The 18,244-nt window shown below is 38.9% G+C and overlaps 3 protein-coding genes across 4 annotated transcripts; 2 read left to right on the top strand and 1 right to left on the bottom strand.

The window, feature by feature from the left end:
• Window positions 1-318: 318 nt before the first annotated feature.
• LOC121962389 (ubiquitin-ribosomal protein eL40 fusion protein) lies at window positions 319-2,365 on the bottom strand. Of its 2 annotated transcripts, none has more exons than XM_042512651.2 (5): window positions 2,279-2,365; window positions 1,730-1,841; window positions 1,313-1,399; window positions 997-1,099; window positions 319-470 (listed from the first exon to the last, which is right to left on the bottom strand). In XM_042512651.2, the coding sequence occupies exons 2-5, from the start codon at window positions 1,830-1,832 to the stop codon at window positions 377-379; spliced, it is 387 nt and encodes a 128-aa protein (XP_042368585.1). In that variant the 5' UTR covers window positions 1,833-1,841; window positions 2,279-2,365; the 3' UTR covers window positions 319-376. The 2 variants fall into 2 exon arrangements, with proteins under 2 accessions (XP_042368585.1, XP_087933722.1); XM_088077596.1 differs by having other exon boundaries at window positions 2,275-2,297.
• Window positions 2,366-2,745: 380 nt separating this feature from the next.
• On the top strand, window positions 2,746-11,733 carry LOC148189546 (uncharacterized). Its single transcript, XM_088077274.1, has 9 exons — window positions 2,746-2,897; window positions 4,020-4,670; window positions 4,946-5,055; window positions 7,008-7,096; window positions 7,434-7,534; window positions 8,267-8,388; window positions 8,604-8,793; window positions 8,872-8,957; window positions 9,245-11,733. Exons 2-9 carry the CDS (start codon window positions 4,157-4,159, stop codon window positions 9,371-9,373), a joined length of 1,341 nt encoding a protein of 446 aa, XP_087933400.1. The 5' UTR covers window positions 2,746-2,897; window positions 4,020-4,156; the 3' UTR covers window positions 9,374-11,733.
• Window positions 11,734-12,217: 484 nt separating this feature from the next.
• On the top strand, window positions 12,218-17,586 carry LOC148189545 (arrestin domain-containing protein 3-like). Its single transcript, XM_088077595.1, has 3 exons — window positions 12,218-12,371; window positions 13,200-13,454; window positions 16,731-17,586. The coding sequence occupies exons 2-3, from the start codon at window positions 13,202-13,204 to the stop codon at window positions 16,835-16,837; spliced, it is 360 nt and encodes a 119-aa protein (XP_087933721.1). The 5' UTR covers window positions 12,218-12,371; window positions 13,200-13,201; the 3' UTR covers window positions 16,838-17,586.
• Window positions 17,587-18,244: the final 658 nt, after the last annotated feature.

Here is an 18,244-nt window from a genome sequence, read left to right as displayed (position 1 = left end):
CAGCGCCAGTTCCAAGCAGCAGGTTTACTGAATTACCCAGATAACTCAGTGAACAGGATTCTTAGAGCAAGCCTCTGACGTAAACTACTTGCCAAATTTTTCTCATGAATATCTTTCATCTTAATTTGGGAACATTTGGCAAACAGTAACGAGAGTTTATTGAACCAGCTTCACCTTTTTTCAGTCAGTCTGGTTACCCTTTCCTTGCCATTTCAAGTGACTGAGCACAGCCTCATGATCATGTACTGCACACATCAATTCAAATTAGAATTCCCCATAACTTCATGCCACTAAATAATAAGAGTCAGACTAGTAACATCATTTTCTTACATTTATTTTAACACAAAATGGCAAAGAGCCGATTCAGTCTCAATGTCTACTTCAGCTTCTTCTTGGGGCGAAGGTTGTTAGTGTGTCCACACTTCTTCTTGCGGCAGTTGACAGCACGGGGGTGCAGACGGGCATAGCACCTGCAAAACAAGAGTAGGCAGGGGTCAGATTTAAGGAAATTTCTCCCTAAAATAGTCAAAACGATACACTTCATGGGGACAAAACATTAATTTTTGTTGCTACCAAACATAAAAATATGTACCACATTGGGAGGAAAAAAAATCTAAATAGAGTGAAACACTGGCTAAATTATTTGAAAGCATAAACAAAGCGAAACACTTACACTTTTGAAAGCCTTTCAGTAATTACATAAATATTCAAGAATAAGAGAGGCCAGGCATACAATAATGTCTGAAAAGCCAACACCGAAGGTCAGTAAAAAAAAGAGCATATAAGAATCCACAACTCTTTTCACATTCACACACATTAACTACAGCACCCTGCATATATACTCTTGATAAAACTCTGCAATGACGATAGCACGCTGCTTGTGGTGCCATTTGAAAAGAGTTTATCTAAATTTTGCCATACCACTTCACAGTAAGTATCAGCAGAACTTCATACAATTAGGTAACTTTGGAGAGGCTACTGATTTTCAACACTTACTTGCGGCAGATCATCTTGTCGCAGTTGTATTTCTGGGCCAGCTGTCTGAGAGAAGGCTCAATGATGCCACCACGCAGACGCAGAACCAGATGCAGAGTGGATTCTGGTGGGCAGACACATTAAAGTCAATCTCACATTCAGTTACATCCACATACAGCACCACAGAAAACTCAATTTACCCTATCATCTTAAAAGGGTTCAGTGTAAACGCATACAATTCTGGTCTTTCATGAACAAAACAAACGGGGCACCATACTTACAGTATTAGGAATTAAAAGCATAACCTAATGAAATGAAATCATTTATATAAGTTTACCTTTCTGGATGTTGTAGTCAGACAGTGTGCGTCCATCCTCAAGCTGTTTTCCAGCGAAGATCAAACGCTGCTGATCAGGAGGAATTCCTGTAAACGACAAAACTCATCAAACTCCATTTTACATTTGACAGTGAACAAAAACATCTACTTAAGTACAAGAGACAGATACGTGGATTACATTACCTAAAATGATTCATAAGTTAAATATCCTACTCTCCCAAAGACAAACAGCATACTGGTCTAACAGGGTGGCCAAAAAACTACTTTTACCAGTTCAGCTTGCTCGCATTGCTGTAACACATTTGGCATAATCAGTAAATCTAAGAGTGAGAAAAGGCCTCCAAATACGTTTTCGTCGAGCCATAATGTGTGAGCTAGTGAAGCAGACTCGTATCACGTTATGATGTGACAGCTCACCTTCCTTGTCCTGGATCTTTGCCTTGACATTTTCGATAGTGTCGCTGGGCTCAACCTCGAGGGTGATGGTCTTCCCCGTCAACGTCTTCACGAAGATCTGCATGTTTGCAGGCTGAGACAGAAAACTGACATTAGCTTCCCGGTTCACACCAACATCGAGCTAACTCGATGACCACACGATTACCGACAGCATCTTTCAAACCAAACCAACGACATAAAGACCTTTGAAACAAACACATTTTAACCGAAGTGGTGCTATCTTCACAGTTTTTGACCATTTACAATGATTTGCCGGTTTTTAGTCAGAAGCTAACGCTATGTTAGCCGTTAGCCCCAGAGTGGGCACGGTGCGGGGCCTCGCCACATGCGCACCGTTAGCGCGGCTTTCACTCACTATTCTCTCTATTTCCTCCCTCCGAAACGGGCCAGTAACACTTCACACACAATAACTATCGATATACGACAATGAATATAATTTTTTAATCGCTTTCAACGACTTAACATTCACTGAAAACCGACAAATATGTGCTGGACAACACATGCACCCACCCGGCCGTTAGCTGAGCCTCAACGAAAAGAGAGCGGAACAGGCTGACGCGGACTTACGTCACTTCCTTTTGTTTATTCAGCACCTTGGGGGATAAAATTCTCCGTGTGTATTTAAACCGCGTTCAAGTTTAATTTCATTTAATTACGTTATTATAAGACGGTTAGAATTATTATTTAGAAACATTACATTTCAATCAGCCATAGTATTAAAACATATTCTTTATTAAGGACAGCCGTTGTAAATTAAAACTACAACAGCTTCGGTCTATTAGTATCAAAGTATGGTATGAACCACACTTTAAGGCGCTTTATTAAAAAACAACATTATTAGTATTTTTATCAAATTTAAAAAAAAAAAAAAAAAAAAAAACATGTAGCGTATTCTAAAATGTTACTCGACAGAGTAGGGTGCCAGTGAGAAATGGGAGTGGGATTCAGTTCAAAAGCTGACAGTTTATTAAACAGCAGTGCTTATTTATATGATTGAAACATGGTTTTAAATCATAACTCTGCTTGAGAGCACCTAAAATAATTTTTCTCATTTTTTGGAGGATACCTGTCTGGGCTGGACATAACTGCCCCAAAATGAAGTTTGACTGACACCTGCTGTTGCACTGACGTAAGTAACACTGAGCCACATTGTTAACAAGCATGAACTTAACAGCGTAATATGTTAATTTGTGCAAGCATTGCAAGCTAATTCAGTGTATCATTTCGTTAAATTGTACATAAATGTCGAATTACATTAAATTCATAGGCTTCTTTGTTTTCAGTGCATGCATTTCCAAAGCTTGGTTGACGTGCATGTTATATCTAACGAAAGCCTTCGTTTTAGTGTGATGTTATATATGCATATACTGTGGGCCTATATATGGATTATGTCCAATAGGAACCACATATAACAATTTCAGTATAATTGCATTTCGCACTGAAGTCCAGACCAAATCATGTCACTCTGCAAGCTGATATTGTGAGGCAATGCTTAATTATGCATATGACTCTTGCAAAGGAAAAGTGTATCTACTCTAGATATTTAGTAGGTTTTTACAGCTGAGGAAACTCATATTAAGATGCCTTTTATAAGCAAAGCCAGATAAAAAAAAGTGCACAGTTACACTATTAGATCACAAGAATCTGAAAACAAAGAACTCTTTCGTTCTTTTCAGACAAGGCTTGTTACTTAAGCCTTTGAGACCTGAGCAACTTGGCTTGTTGTCTTAAAAACATATGTAAAAAGGAAATGATAAACTTGAGAAGAAATGATCCAAAAATTTGAAAAAAAAAAAAAAAAAAAAGTTTTAAAAAGTACAAGAAAATTACCTGAAAATTAGAACAAAAACCGAGAAAAATAAAATAAAACAGGGAAAAAAACGAACAAAAAAAGGAGGTGGCCTTAAAAGGTCCTTAAACAGTAATAATGCTTTTGTAAAATAATTTAAGATATATAAATATGATAGTTATAAAGATAATTTATTCTGACATTTTTCCCTAGCTTCTTTCTAAATAATTTTCTAAATCTACTACTTGCAATTTGCAGAAGTACAGAAGAACAGCTGCAAATTGCCTGAATGCATCAAATGAAAAGTGGAGTAGATCCAGGGTTTCAAAGAGTTAAATGTGGGCAGTTGCTAGTGTGTGTCCTTGTTGTGGAATAAAATGTTAATAGTTTTTTTGTGTCAAATCTATTCAGTGATTCTGACCTGGTAACTGGACACCATGGCATGCATTTGTTTCTCTGCAGGAGCAGCAACAGTATCAACATCATCATGTTCCACAGCACAGAGGTTTCCATGGTGAGGCATTGTGGCATTTTCCTCCTGCTTCAGAAGGAGATAGCTGGCTTAAACAAAGAGATAAGGGACACTAGCAATATCCAATATGACTGCAGCAGTAAAAACACTGATCCAAGCCCATCCTGTGGGGAAGAACTCCCTCCTGTCTACAAACATCCCATTTCTGGACAGGAACAATCCAGATGCATTCACAAGACGTTTCAGGGAGGATTTCCAACCTTTTTCTACCAAGAAGCTAGAACCTTTTCCTCCACCCATCCCGGCCCAGGTGGACCACAAGGACTTGAGGCACATCAAGGAGTACCTCACAGAGACGATGGAGTTCTACCACCGTCATCCATTGCCACAGATTACCCGCGCACCACCCTTGTTTTACACCAACTTCAAGATGCAAACAGACCCTGGGGAGGTTACTTTCCTCACCACGCAGTCCCAGAAATTCGGGCCCCGGCCCTTCCAGCCTCCTCCCACTCCCATCCGACACACAGAGGCCACAAAGAAGATCCAGCATGTGGGAAAGCACCCAGAAAGCACCAGCAGAGCCGCCTTCACCCCACACCATAGCTGTCCTGTTGTAAAAGCCACATCTAGACATCTAGGTGAGTGAGAGTATTCTTAATTTCAGTCTGATTATTTTACTGCATTTTCTGAGTAAAACGGTAAATCCAAATTAGATTATGTATTCAGAGCTAAGACACAGATGACTGATGTGAACAGTCATTTGACTCAGTTAGGAATTAACTGTCAACAAGTGTTTCAGCTGTCAGCCTTATAACGTAATCGTCTTGTAATGAATAACAGTGAATCTGTGTGAGGGTGAATCTCGCAAACCTGCAGAATGTTTTATGTCAATAATTTTACATTTTCTACATAGAAGAGGGCTTTCCCACAATCAAAGGGGACAGGCGCCGCCACAGCTTTGCATCCCAGTACCGCGACTCCTTCCAGGGAGCCTGGACTAGAGCAGCTGAACCTGTGAAAGAGGTATCATAGCAGCAGCAGATTTTGGTCACAATCAAAGAAGGGTTTATTTTTCTTACCAAGGACAATGGCTTGAATAGACACCTTCAGACTCTCAAAGGAAACCTTTGCCATACAACTTTTATGCTGATTTGTACTGGCAGTGTTTTCAAAGTCACAGTGAAAAGAAAGCAAAAAAACTGTCCACTCTACTTGACCTCATGTCTCAGATATAATGCAGAATCTTTCCTGTATACTATGTGATATATATGTCCAAATATAGAATGAGCAGCAGATGCTTTTCCATGTTTTCAATTAATACATCTTCGACTCTGAGCCTAAAAACTGCACCAAAAAGTCTAGAGGTACTCAAGTTCTGTATTTAAGTTTATTTTGAAATCATTTTAGTCGAGTATTTCCTTTTTCTCCTACCTAAGACCTCCACCCCATTTGAAATGTTTTACTTATGTTTTAGCTATAACTATTATCACTACAAATATTAAACTTTACATCCAAAACATATGATCAACATGTAAAATATCATACATTTTTATAGATTCAACTAAACATTAGTGAGCTAAAATAGCTCAACTTAGACAAGTTACATTAAAATGCTTCATACACATTTCTGCATCAGTGACAATAATGACAGATATTCAGTGATTACTTTTTAATCATTGCATAACAACTTTTATTTGAGTAAAAGATCTGAATAGTTCTTCAATCATGAGTTGCTATTTAAGCATTGTTGCTCAAAGTGCAACAATGTCAACAATTCTTTGGTCCTTGAACATGAAATGAAATGTATGCATTCTATGTAAATAATTTGTGGCCTGTTTCTAAAGTTTCCTTTTCAATAGCTTACATTTAATGCACTGCTCGAAGACTGCATCAAATGGCGCCCTCCTAATGGCTCATTTATGCTCAGCGTTAAATACATGCAGACACAGACGGAGCCCTATGTCCATAATCTGTGTTCACTTCGTCTTATTTGTGCACATTTCTGCAAGCTTATGAATATGGAAAAAACGGATGACCGTAGGACACGATAAAGACATTTTAAAAATGGTGTAACTGAATGAGTCAGTGATGTAGTGAAAAGAATTATCCATCCACACTGCCTCACAGGTTCATCATTACAACCTCCTCCACTGTCATATTTGTAGTTTTCATAAACCTTTGACCCTGCCTTCAAATGACATCTATTAGATGTATATGCAAATGTAAGGACACAGCAAGTATGAGGGCACTGCCGGTCACAACGTTTGAAATAAACATATCTGTTTTCGTACCGAAAGGGACTATAAGTGAGCTGTTACAAGCATCTACCAGGTCAGGAATGACAACTTGTAGAGAGCTACTGGTTACAAGGTAATTAGTGGCACCTCAGGAGCAGGAATTACGTTTTGTCATCGAGGCTATTACCTAAAGTGAGCAATTATGCTGGACAACTCACAACTGCACTTTCCTGTGTGGCCCTCAGTAACATGCTGGCTCTCTAAAGTAGCACTCATCTAAATTTTGAGCATCCCTGTACTAAAGTATTATCTTCCCTATATTGCTGTGAAAGCATATTAAAATAAATTATGTTGTGACCCCAAAATTTACATTTTTATTGTCTCATAACTTAAGATCCCTTGGTGTAATATTACTGGTTTTGTCATTGCACAGGACAAAAATGAAGCAGCAACCATAGGATGGTCTGTTAACTTGTTTAAAACTCTGCAGTCCCAGGGAAGTCATTTCTCTAATTGACAGACAGACTTGTGTTAAACCATAATGCACGCTGAAGCATTGAATGCTCAGCTGTGTGCATGCTTAGAGAAGACACAGAATGACCTGGACTACCAGCACTGTCAGCTTTGAGTAGACACAGGAGTGACAAGGGTAATGACCTTTTAATGCAGCTTTCCATGAAGTGGGTGTTATTAGCACAAAACCGTGACAGTGACTGTTTTTATAATGTCTTTTCTCAGCACCCCTCATTGGCTCTGGGTGATCCTGTGAAGATTTTAGAGAGAGAGACGACCCACGCTGCGTCATTCAGCCGACCTACTATCTGCAGGTCTGCAGCTTTTCTGCCTCACTGGAAAGAGACTCAGTTTACATCCTATACAAACAGATGTCAAATTTTAGAGCAAACTTTGGCTGTAGGGCCTGGTGTCATCCTTCAGATCTCTTTAGACCTCTCTTGCTGTGACTGCATGTCTTGATTTGGGGTGCCACGAGGGTTTTAGGTGTCATGGATGCAAAATTTGACAGGCCTTGAAAATCTAAATTTCAAAGTAGTCCATGTATAGCTTTTAAGAAATAGTCATTACTCTCTGAACGCTCAGATTATCTTGTGTTGACATTATCCCCACACAAATGCAATACAAGCATAATCTGTGTCTATGATACAGCCCTCCTGTGGTAAAGAAGCCTTTGAAGCTCAACCTTGGACATTTCTCTAAGGATTTCTGGTTGTCCACAACCAGAGAAACCTTCTGCCACCAAAAGCTGGGTGAGTCCTTCCTGTGTTGATGTCCAGACATGTTTCTGCCCTAAGTTTTCCATCTTGCTATCTGACAGTTCATATTTGTTTTAATATGTTATGGTGAAACATCTTTGGTGCATTGAGTTAGCACTAAGCAGCTGCTCCGGGTATTTAGATACCAAGAGGCCCCAAACAGGCAAAGCATCCATCTAAATCCTTCCATCCATTTCCTCCATTTCTGTGATCTTTACATGAATGATCTTGTTTGTCTTTTGTAATGTTTGCAATATAAGAGGAAAATGTGCTGAGCATATTGTTTAGTGCGTATGAGATTGTGTTATTTATTCATTTATATATAACATATCTTGATCTTTGTTGATTAATTTGATAAAGATTCACAATGTGATATTTATTTATTTATTTTGTACTTTGAATGTGAATAAGGTGCCAGAGTGCATAAAAGAATCAAAATAGAGTTTGTTTATTAAAAAAAGTTTCAAGGGAGGAATCCTCACCAGGTCCAGACTAAGCCTCCAATATCTCAAATCCTAGAAATGCCTCCACTGATCTGTGCAGGGCTGCTGCGACTGGATTGCCTCTTGGCAAAGATCTTTGAGGGCAGCAAACATCAAGCGGTGTATTCCTGTTTCTAAACCAATCAAACTAAATTAATTTTATATTGAGATTCAGCTGAAACATGACTCAGTTAATCTATTCCTGTTATCCTGCTTGGATTAATCTGTTTGGTTTATTTCCCAGGAGATCCAGTTGTTGTGACGAGGAGGAAGCAAAATTCCAGTTCCTTACCCAAGGGAGACACTGATGTGAGGCGCAACAAAGAGAGGATGTCTGTCACCACTAACAGCATTTCCTTCTCTGATGTGAGATAACAAATCTTCTATATAGGCTAGTTGTTTGTTTTTGTATTAATGATATTATTGTTTTACATAAATGTTTCACTCTAGTTGAATTATGACCTTTGCACACATCTTCCTACAGACTTTGTAGTTGATTTTGATGGAGTTTATGTTAAAAGTTTTATGCAGTGATCCTAATCTGTCATATTTGATGTTGCTGTCGATGTTTCTCCCTGCAGCAGAACCACAAAGAGCATCCGGTGCACATGCGGGGGGCGGACCTGATGACAAAGAGCAATATACACTTCAGTCCACCTTGTCTGTCGGGCCTGTACTACACAACCACAGCCAAAGAACACTACAGTAAACAGGATGGAGAGCGAGCCAGACTGGCCATCCCGCTGCCGAGCAACATACTGAGTGGACCAGGTGATGGATTTAAGCTGTGTTTGTGCGTTTAAAGAGAGGTGCATGTAAATATTAAATGTGTTTAATCTGTTTCGACAGAACTCGAGTTAAAGCCCAGCATCACAAAGTCTGACTTCCTCCCTGTGACGGCCTGCAGACAGACACCTTGTCCGTCAGTGCACACGGTGAGACATCAAACCCTGAAGTCAAAAATGTTCCCATTCACCTGTGTAATTGTAATGGTAACAGTAGTGCAGGTTATCAGAATAATTATGGTGATAGCACTGGGAGTTGCAGTAAGAAATAGTAGTCATTGTGACAGTGTCAGAAGTAGAAAGAGCAGCATTTTCAGTTTTCATGCTGGATTTTATCTGTTCACATCTCTTCATACATGGCTTTTTATTTCTCTCACCACTCAGCACAATTTTATAATATAATCAATACTGTCTGCCTCTCTCTCTGTTAATCACAGAGCAACATCAGGTTTCCCCTGGTCCATCAGCACTTCAGCACCACCCACAGCGAACACTTCACTGCCAAACCTCTGATCGTGCAGCGTCCTGCCTACAGCCAGTTCCGCACTCATTTTGTCATGAAGTGACTAAGAATCACAACTTGATCTCATGTTCTTACACTTCCTGATAAAATGATATAAAGTCAAATGTATGTGCTGAAACTTTTAAATATGTTTTTTTTTAATATGCTGTGTACTCCACATAGCCAAGTTACAATACTTTGGATTTTCTCCAGTTTTTGTTATTGAAAATGCTGCTGAGACTTTTTGTCTATTAGTAGTTTAGCTGAGCATCCTGGGATCTAACTGAATAAGTAATGAAACAATTTACAGGATGGAACACAGTGTAACAGCTCCAACAACCGCTGCCCCTTAATTCCCTTGACTAAAACTCCCACACATAAACCCACAACAAGCAAAAGTTCCCCCAAACTTTTCTCTGACACTTAATGTGTGTCGCAGTAGTAATAATAGTAAACTCAGTATTGCACTTTTTAAAGAGGCACATTTTATGTACAAACAACAACAAACTAACAGATAATATGTGGTGTAACGCTGTAGGTCAGACATATATGGAACTGTATTGCTGCCACACTAGATATATTTATTTTTAAGTTATAACATGAAACTTCTTATTAGAACCACGTTTTCCTGCGCTAACAAGAATCTTATCTTGTTATAACATGAAACTTTTTTATCAAAATACAGGGTTTTTTTGCTAGCTTGGCAGCAATACACTTCCATAGACATAAGACTAAGCTGTGCTCAAATGTCAGCTGTTCTGAATTGTAAATGAAGTCTTCTAAATTAAGCAAAGACTTTATGGTATTGGTTACTTTTAACTTCAACATGTGACTGGTCGTAGGTCCAGACATCTTAATTGCAAAAAAACGAGTAACAGGCATATAAAAATTAGTGACCGACATTTCCCAGAATTCTTTGAACAACCACCAACAAAAGAGACATGATGTTGTTATATTCCACTCACATTTCAAACTTTAACCTCATTCATATGTGTTCACAACTCCTTTAAATTTTTATCATGCATAGAACTACAGCCACTCTGCCACATCATCCCTCCGTGTTATTTCAGTAAACTGCATGAGAATAATGATCTTACTGGATTGATAAATAAATAAATGTTTACCCAGAACAGTTCAGAGGTCATCAGAGTGTGAAATGTTGAAGCAGTGTGTAACTGCAGCTTTAGCAGTAACATGGTTTAAACATAAACCTCAGCGCTGTCTGTCATATTTAGACCAGAGAGGAAAGTAGCCTCAGACTTGACTGTCCTACTTCTAACCTGTTTATACTGTCAACGTTAACGGATAAAAAGGTTAACGTCTGTGCTGCAGAAAGATTCTCATCCCCTCCTTCAAGCATGACTGACCACAAACCATTGTAAAAACAATCTATGTTGTAGCAATAACACAGCCTTGACCCTAAGATGCAGGCACTGCTGATAAAAAAAAAAGTTGGCAGGCAAGTAGATGTAAATAAACTAAATCTGGAGTTCATCAACCTGGTGAAAAGGCTGCAGTCCAGGTTCAGGCTGGAATGTCACCTGACCAACAAGCTCAGGTTCAAGGAGTACAACAGCAAAGACATGGTTTAATACCAGATGAAACACCAGAGTAGAGAAACAGTTTTTGTTTGATTTTGCCTGTCTGTTGCTAAGAGACATGCCAAATACAAATTGCACATGACAAATGAAACTGGTTGAAATACAACTAAATTTTGCATGAAAATGCACAATAGTTTGTATTATTCATATCCTTTTTGTGCACCATGTCATTTTACAATGACAATACAAAGCAAGCTATGTTATGTGTGAGCAGGTAGGTCCTGCTTGAGGACATGTTTCAGGGTTACATCTATGACCTTGCAAATTTGAGCATGCAAATGTCTCAATGGGTTTATAAAGAACACTATAGAATATTATAACAATACAGTTTAAAACACACAGAAAATACACAAATCAAGTTTATTTCTTTCTCAATTCTCCAGTGATTTGATGTATCACCATATCATACATACTCTTAATTGGTATTCTCCAGAAAAAATTTACAATTGAAAAGATTTTGTGAGGACGGCTGCCTCGGTGATGCCACAATGTCATATACCTGAGTTTCTGCACAACATGTGACTTGCTGGTCATGCGAGAGACTCTTTCAACTGCTGAGGCACATGGCTAAAAAAATAAACAAAACAGAGACACTGCGTTTTACTGGGGTGATGTAAATGTGTTTCACATAACATTTGACAGGGTCGGACTTAAGCTATTAGTTTTCCTCTTTAAAAACAAACAAACAAAAAAACATGTGTGTGTGTTTTTGAACTAACTGGTGAGATATACTTTTTAAATAAACAGTGACAGAGACGCCACGTTTTACTGAGGTTATTAAAAATATCTCCTCTAACGTGCATTTTAGATTAAATGTGATTGTTTTGGACGTTTTTGTTTACTTGGGCCTTTTTTCTTTAAAAAAAATGTTTGTGGTACTTGCTTACTAAATACAGTTTTTACTTAATTCATACACGTTTGTTCTTTATGCATACTTATAATAAAGTGGAAAAAAATACACTATCAAGCTGCAAAAAAACCCAACACACGGCCTTCAAAGTAAAAGCCTAAATATATCAGCAAAAATTCTTTATAACTCTTTTATGCGTCTGCTTACTGAATGTGTATCGTCCTTATTTTCTTCCGAACTGATATAACGTAATACATGGATCATAAAAAAAATACGAAAAGGTGAAACCATGGACTCCGTGTGGTAACATAGCACACAGAGTTTAAATGTGAAAGGTGCAGCCGGAAGAGCACGTTGTTACGCTGCGTCACTTGACGCACGGTGAGTCCACGCTGTCCTCCTCCCTCTGAAAGTGGGCGGGCGTGACTCGCGCGTGCTCTTTATCATTGGTGTAAAACAGAGGGCTGTTGTGTTTCTGGGCGTTGAAACCTGCCTTCGTTTATAAAGTCTGAGCTTCTGTTGTACAACCAGTCGGGGTGGACACACAATCCGGCTTTTTTTCTGTCCCACCACGTCTGTTAGAAGACCGCTCCGCTGCTCCTGTCCTGCCGGTGAGTTTTTAAAGACTTTTTTAACGTCAGCTCGACGTTCACACATGAACATAGTCCCGGTCCTCAACCCTGATTGGCTGAGGCAGAGCCGTTTTTAACATCCAAGATAAACACGCACCGGCCGCACAACGGAAAATGTAAATATTATAAAACTCACAGAAACAGTTGTAACAGGACTATTTGTCTCGGTGAAAGAAGTCAGTGGCTGCTTATTATCGTTATTATTTAAAGTACTGGCTATTATTTACATATTATTGAATAAAATTAGAATGTGAGTGATGATATTTGACATTGTAGGCTATTTGTTTGAATATTTTAATATCACTCATAAATATGAATAAAAATATTCATACCGAATTTAACTAAGAGTAATCAAAAGGAAAAGTAATGTTTTTATTTGTTTGATAAAATGTGATCTTAAGGTTTGTGTGCATATTATGTTTAACAGAAAAGGTTACACTGTAATTATTCACTAACGACTTTGTCCAGTAGTGTTAAAAACCAACGATGAAAAATGTTGCATTTTATCATAGTATGCTAGTGAACATCTGTAACACGTGTTTCAAAAACAGCACAAAAGTAGCTACTGGCAGGGCTGGACCTGGCATGTCTGGGACCCTAAGCAGAAACACCCAACCCCACCCAAAAAAGAAAATCTCTAAAAGAAGATAGCAAAAATGAACAACACCTTCTCTTTAATTCAAAATGCAAATTTAAAAGCAGTCCAAAACATTGCAGAATATTATTTGAAAAGTGAATACTTAACATTTACTGTATGACTTGCATGTGTTGGGGTCCCCTTATCAATCGTTTTTCTTTTACTCATAGGAATGACACTGAACACCATTAAGTCCTTCAAGCTGGAGCTGGATGGTCCAGCTGATGCAGCGTTCACCGGAGGGGAGGTGGTGTCGGGCCAGGTGGTCCTGGAGCTCCGGAGGGACACCAGAGTGCACTCCATGAAGGTGCAGGGGAGAGGGGTGGCCACGGCACACTGGCTGGAGAACCGCGGCATGAACTCTGTCTATAACGACTACACCTCCAAGATCACGTACTTCAGGAAGAGACAGCATCTGATCCGAGGTCAGTAGTGAAAGGCTGCAGATGGTGTTAATCCCCTGTGTGGTTAATATTCTATCTTATTTATATTTACTGTGTTTATTTATCAAGCTGGCTGTAGAATAACCAAAAGTAAAACCCGGGTGATATACATCTACATCTGGTGAGGTTGCTCTTCAAAAAGTAACCAACTGAAATTTCCATGTAATGTTTTGCAAGTAAAATTTTTCAAAATAGAGCTTTTTTTTCAGGTACAGTTTTGCAAAAGCAAAAGCAGGGACAAGAGCCAATCCAAATGTGTTCAAAGGTGACTAGAAACAAACCACTGACGATGACCATTGACCACAATGCAAGGCAGTGCCTTCATTTCTATAAAAACAGGGGCATTTCTATCATTTGTGCTGATGCTGTTTGACTTTTCTTTTGTCCCCTGCTGTTTCAGTATAATATTCTTACATCACCCATCACTTGTATCTTTGCTGTGATATACATAGTAACTGTACATCAGCGTGTACTCCAGCTGGTGGATGTAAAAGTCCTCTCTGTACTCTGAATAATGTGGTCCAAAACTGCTGATTCGCTCGAAGCCACCTGGGCCAAACGTGTTGCATGGAAACCTGCAAGAGAAGTCCACACTGACTCCACCAGATACATCTGCCAGATAACCTAATCCTAACATTAAACACAAGTCCATTAGTATCGAGTCCAAACAAACACAGTGGTTTACTGAGCGCTGTGTTGTACAGGACATGACGCTGTAAAGTGTGAAATTCCCACGGTGTGGAAGGCACTGGCCAACCTTAAGCCAGAGAGGCAGAAAATATAGGCCATAGTGGCTGAGTAAATGCACTGTAGGCAGTGGTTAATGTTTCATTAGATGCTCTGTAAATAGTATAGTCAGTTTGACTCCCCAGACTGGTCCAACAGGTAAATATGAAGAAATCTGTGATAAGAGTGTTGTTGTTGATTTTGCAGAATACACAAACATGTTTCACATGTTTCAATATTTTTTATCAAGAATATCATTTCACACAGCGGCTCATTTCCAGGTCATTTGCAGCAGCTGTGTATGCTCTGTGGTTAAAGGTGCACTGGGCAGGTTCTGCCTGCTAATAATATCTAGCCCACATTTCAGCCTAAATCATATACTGTGGAGACATAAAGTAACACATCACCTATTAACTGAGATCCTATAGGCTGCAACTAACAAATATTACAATTATTGATTTTCCATCAGCTATTTGTATTTATTATTCAGTGTAAAATATTAGATATTAGTTACCATTTACAGAACTGCTAATCTGTAAACAGCAAATGTTGGTGGTTCTTTTTCACTGGACATATTACCAGCACTTAACCGTTAATCAGTGTCATAATACGTTTAATGTTGATCAATGTTGTTTAAGCACCACTGTTGCTTCATCTTTTTTTGCCCAATAGAAATGTGGTATTGACGTGTCCAATGATGAGAAAATTGCTTCACACCAGAAGTCACTCAAAATCAAACTCGAAATAAAAACAGGGAAATCTGAAGTGTTTTCTTCTGGGTCAAAGGCTTCTCATGCATCTGCAGGTCTTTTATTCTCATCCCTTTGAAATATAGCATAGAGGAGAGCAATGTGATGTTATATATCATAAGATTATATCAATCTGCCAGCCATCATTAATTTAGCTTTAGCTTTAATAACTATGGTATCTATCCCTTTGCCATCTCGGCTAATCAATGAGCAAGATTACTTAAATGATCATATTGGATTTTTTATATGATTTTTGCAGCACTGTAGTTAAGTACTTTTATTTGTGTTTAATTTTGTGGGCAAGACTTGATGCCACTAAGAGGCTTTTTTAATAGTGCAGTTTGGGATTAGTGGGTTAGAAAGCACAATAATACTGCTAAATGCAGCTTTAACCAGAGATGGCTACCAAATAATAATACATTTTAGATATGACAGAATTCCTCACAAAACACTCAAATTACTCTGATGATAAGACATATGAAAGATCTTTAATATGAATCTTAAAAGTAGCAAAATTGGAGATAAATAAATATTGCAATTTATAAAGTAAAATGAATCCACTTTAATAATAATAATTTGTAGAGTACTTTTCATGGAAGAGATGTAGCTCAAAGTGCTTCACAATAAAATACATGTTAAAACAAAAACGACAACAAAATTAGACAATAAAAAGACGAGTAGATGATAAAAAAATATTTAAGTGAAGGTAAAAAGAACATAAAAATAAATGGTATGAAATATTCCTGTTGTGATGAAAGGATACAATGTTGAAACGACGAGTGTCATTCATGCTTTTTCATCCAGAGTATCTGCTAAATACACATGGACCCTACTCTTCTGTCAGTTTACACGCAATTTAGCTTCAGATTTTGTACAGTCACTACCAGTAGATAGGCTGAGGTGTTGTCAGTGCTTGGATGGTTGACCTGTAATTTCTCTCTGACCGACATGCTGTGCAGAACAGAAATAATAACGCTAATTGTTTTCACAAAGCTTCAGCCTTCGTGTGTGTTTGTATGTTTGCACGTGCAATTGATTGCATAAAGTAGTAAATGTTAAAAGGTAGAAGAAAGGATGTCATGTTCATGTCTTCTAGCTCTGTTTACATAGGACAAGAAGTGAGGAGAAAGTGAAGGCAGAGGTTAAGGGAAGGAAAGAGGAAGGGGTGGGGGCTTTTTAAAAAATGCAGGCTGCGTCGCTGTGGCAACCAGGAAAACAACACGTGGCTCTGCTTGGCCCTGTCCCCCTCCACCACACAGCCTGCTGCTGCTGCTGCTGCTGCTGCTGCTGCTGCTGCTGCTGCTCTCCATTCATTTTACAACATGGTGTCATGTTTCGCTCATTTATCTTTTAGTGTTTCATAAACATTTTTTTAAAGACTGATTGTTTTTGCCCTTTAAAGGCAGGAAAGTATCAGACAGTATCAGTGTGATTTCAGTGGAAAATTGTTTTGCGTTGTTAAGAGTTGTTCCAGTTATAAGAGTTGGAAGTTTAAATGAAAGATGTGTCAAGTAAACACCATTGAAGAGTTACACAATCACTTAGCTCCTCTTTGCTTTAGAGGATGTTGGGCTTCACTGTTAATGTTTGTTCCACAGTGTGCACTCAGCAGCTCTTTGGGTCAACAAAGAGCTGCTCACGTGGATAAATGTTTACTTTAGTCTGCAGCAGTGCTGAACGAGTTTTCAGCAATGATTAGGATAATCATACCAAGTCATCTGCGCAACGAGGACGTTTATCTGTCCATCGTTCTTTTCAGAGACCTACATGTTTTTCTTATCAGGACTGAGGCAGGGAGACGGAGGAGCCGGGCTGCAGCTCCTGAGCACCAGCAGGTGGCGTGCAGGGCCTTATTTCACCTCAGGCCAAAACTTCCTGAATGCATTTTAAACAAACACACAATTGATGCAAACTGCACTACTGACTTCTTAAATATGACCCAGTTACACTGTTAATAAGGACGCTTGTTCTTATCAAATTAGCTGATTATACCCAATACCCAACTGAACAGTGGTTCCTGACTGGAGGGTCGTGGTCCAAAAGTGGGTCGTAGATCCATTGGGAGTGAAGCACAAGTGACTTTTGAACATGTCAAGTTTATAAAAAACACACTTTGTTTTGAAGTACAATGAATAGCTGGCTCTGAGCTTTTATTTTGAAGCGCCATTTCTGTATATTCTTGCAATATGTTTCACTTCTTTGTGTTGGAAGGCCAATGTGTTGTTTACATTTTGACAAATTGGGGATCAGAAAGTCCCTTCAGAGTTGTAACTGCACCTTATTATTCTGTCAGACCACAGAATCTTACTACTTTTACCAGATGCTCTCACATCTCCAGTCCAATCTGTGTAAAAACATCCTGCTCGTCCTAACAGCTGAGCACACTGCTGCCTTGTTGCCATTTGGTGGCAGTGGAGAGCTAAGTCTTTGCTCCCAGGGAACAAAGGAGTAAACAACTTTGTTTTTCTCAGACCAGACTTGACTTTTGTATGAGGACTTTTTAAATGAATGAAAAAAGCAAACCAGTTGAGAAATAAATGTGTTCAGTTTATCAATAGCTGCAAAGTGAAAAACCAGCTTTGCTCTGAATTGGCTTTGTTTGCAAAAGTTGGAAGTAAATTTGATGTGTTTAAAAAGCTGCTAAGAATCATGCAAGTTTTCATTACTCAGGGATTTCTCTGTGGGATGTCCCTTTGTCACTGGAGTTTGAATGACTGCAGCTGTTTTTCATACAGGGGATTTTGTTGTGGCATGCTTTTGTACATGTGTGTTTTCCATGTGCTGTGTAACAGTATGATCCATGCGACATGGAAGAAGTGGAGTAAACAGCTTTGGTCCCAGAGTGAAACTATTTTCCTCTGAGCTGTGCAGGGCGGATCTCTGCCGGACGGAGGCATGCTCAGTAAGCCTGTTTTCTTCTAAGAACCTGTAACCATCAATCACCAGCAGGCCCTGTTTTCCTCTCCGCTGCCTCCACACCCAGTCTGCGTGTTTATTATGGTGCCTTCAAGGTCGGTCCGGAAATATGGGAGTTGTAAAAGAGCTGCATAGAAATTGTCCAACTAACTTACAAAGTGGGCTGAGAAAGATTTTTTTTAAAGTTTTGTGACCATAAACCTTGTGGGATTTGTTTTGATTTTTATCTTCATAGTGGTTGTCATATTCGGTAATGCTGTCATCATGAGATATGTTCTTAGCCTTTGTCCAGACTTGTCTTACTATTTCATAGCTGTGGTCTTCCCCTAGACCAAGAGTACAAGCTTTCGCTTTTTTTAAAAAAAAAAAGTTTTTATTGGC

This window comes from Plectropomus leopardus, chromosome 5 (assembly GCF_026936395.1).
Source record: "Plectropomus leopardus strain MGB_pleo_1.0 chromosome 5, ASM2693639v1, whole genome shotgun sequence".
NCBI lineage: Eukaryota > Metazoa > Chordata > Actinopteri > Perciformes > Serranidae > Plectropomus > Plectropomus leopardus.
Note: the sequence above shows the minus strand (reverse complement) of the source record. Positions and strands in the feature narration are given on the sequence as shown.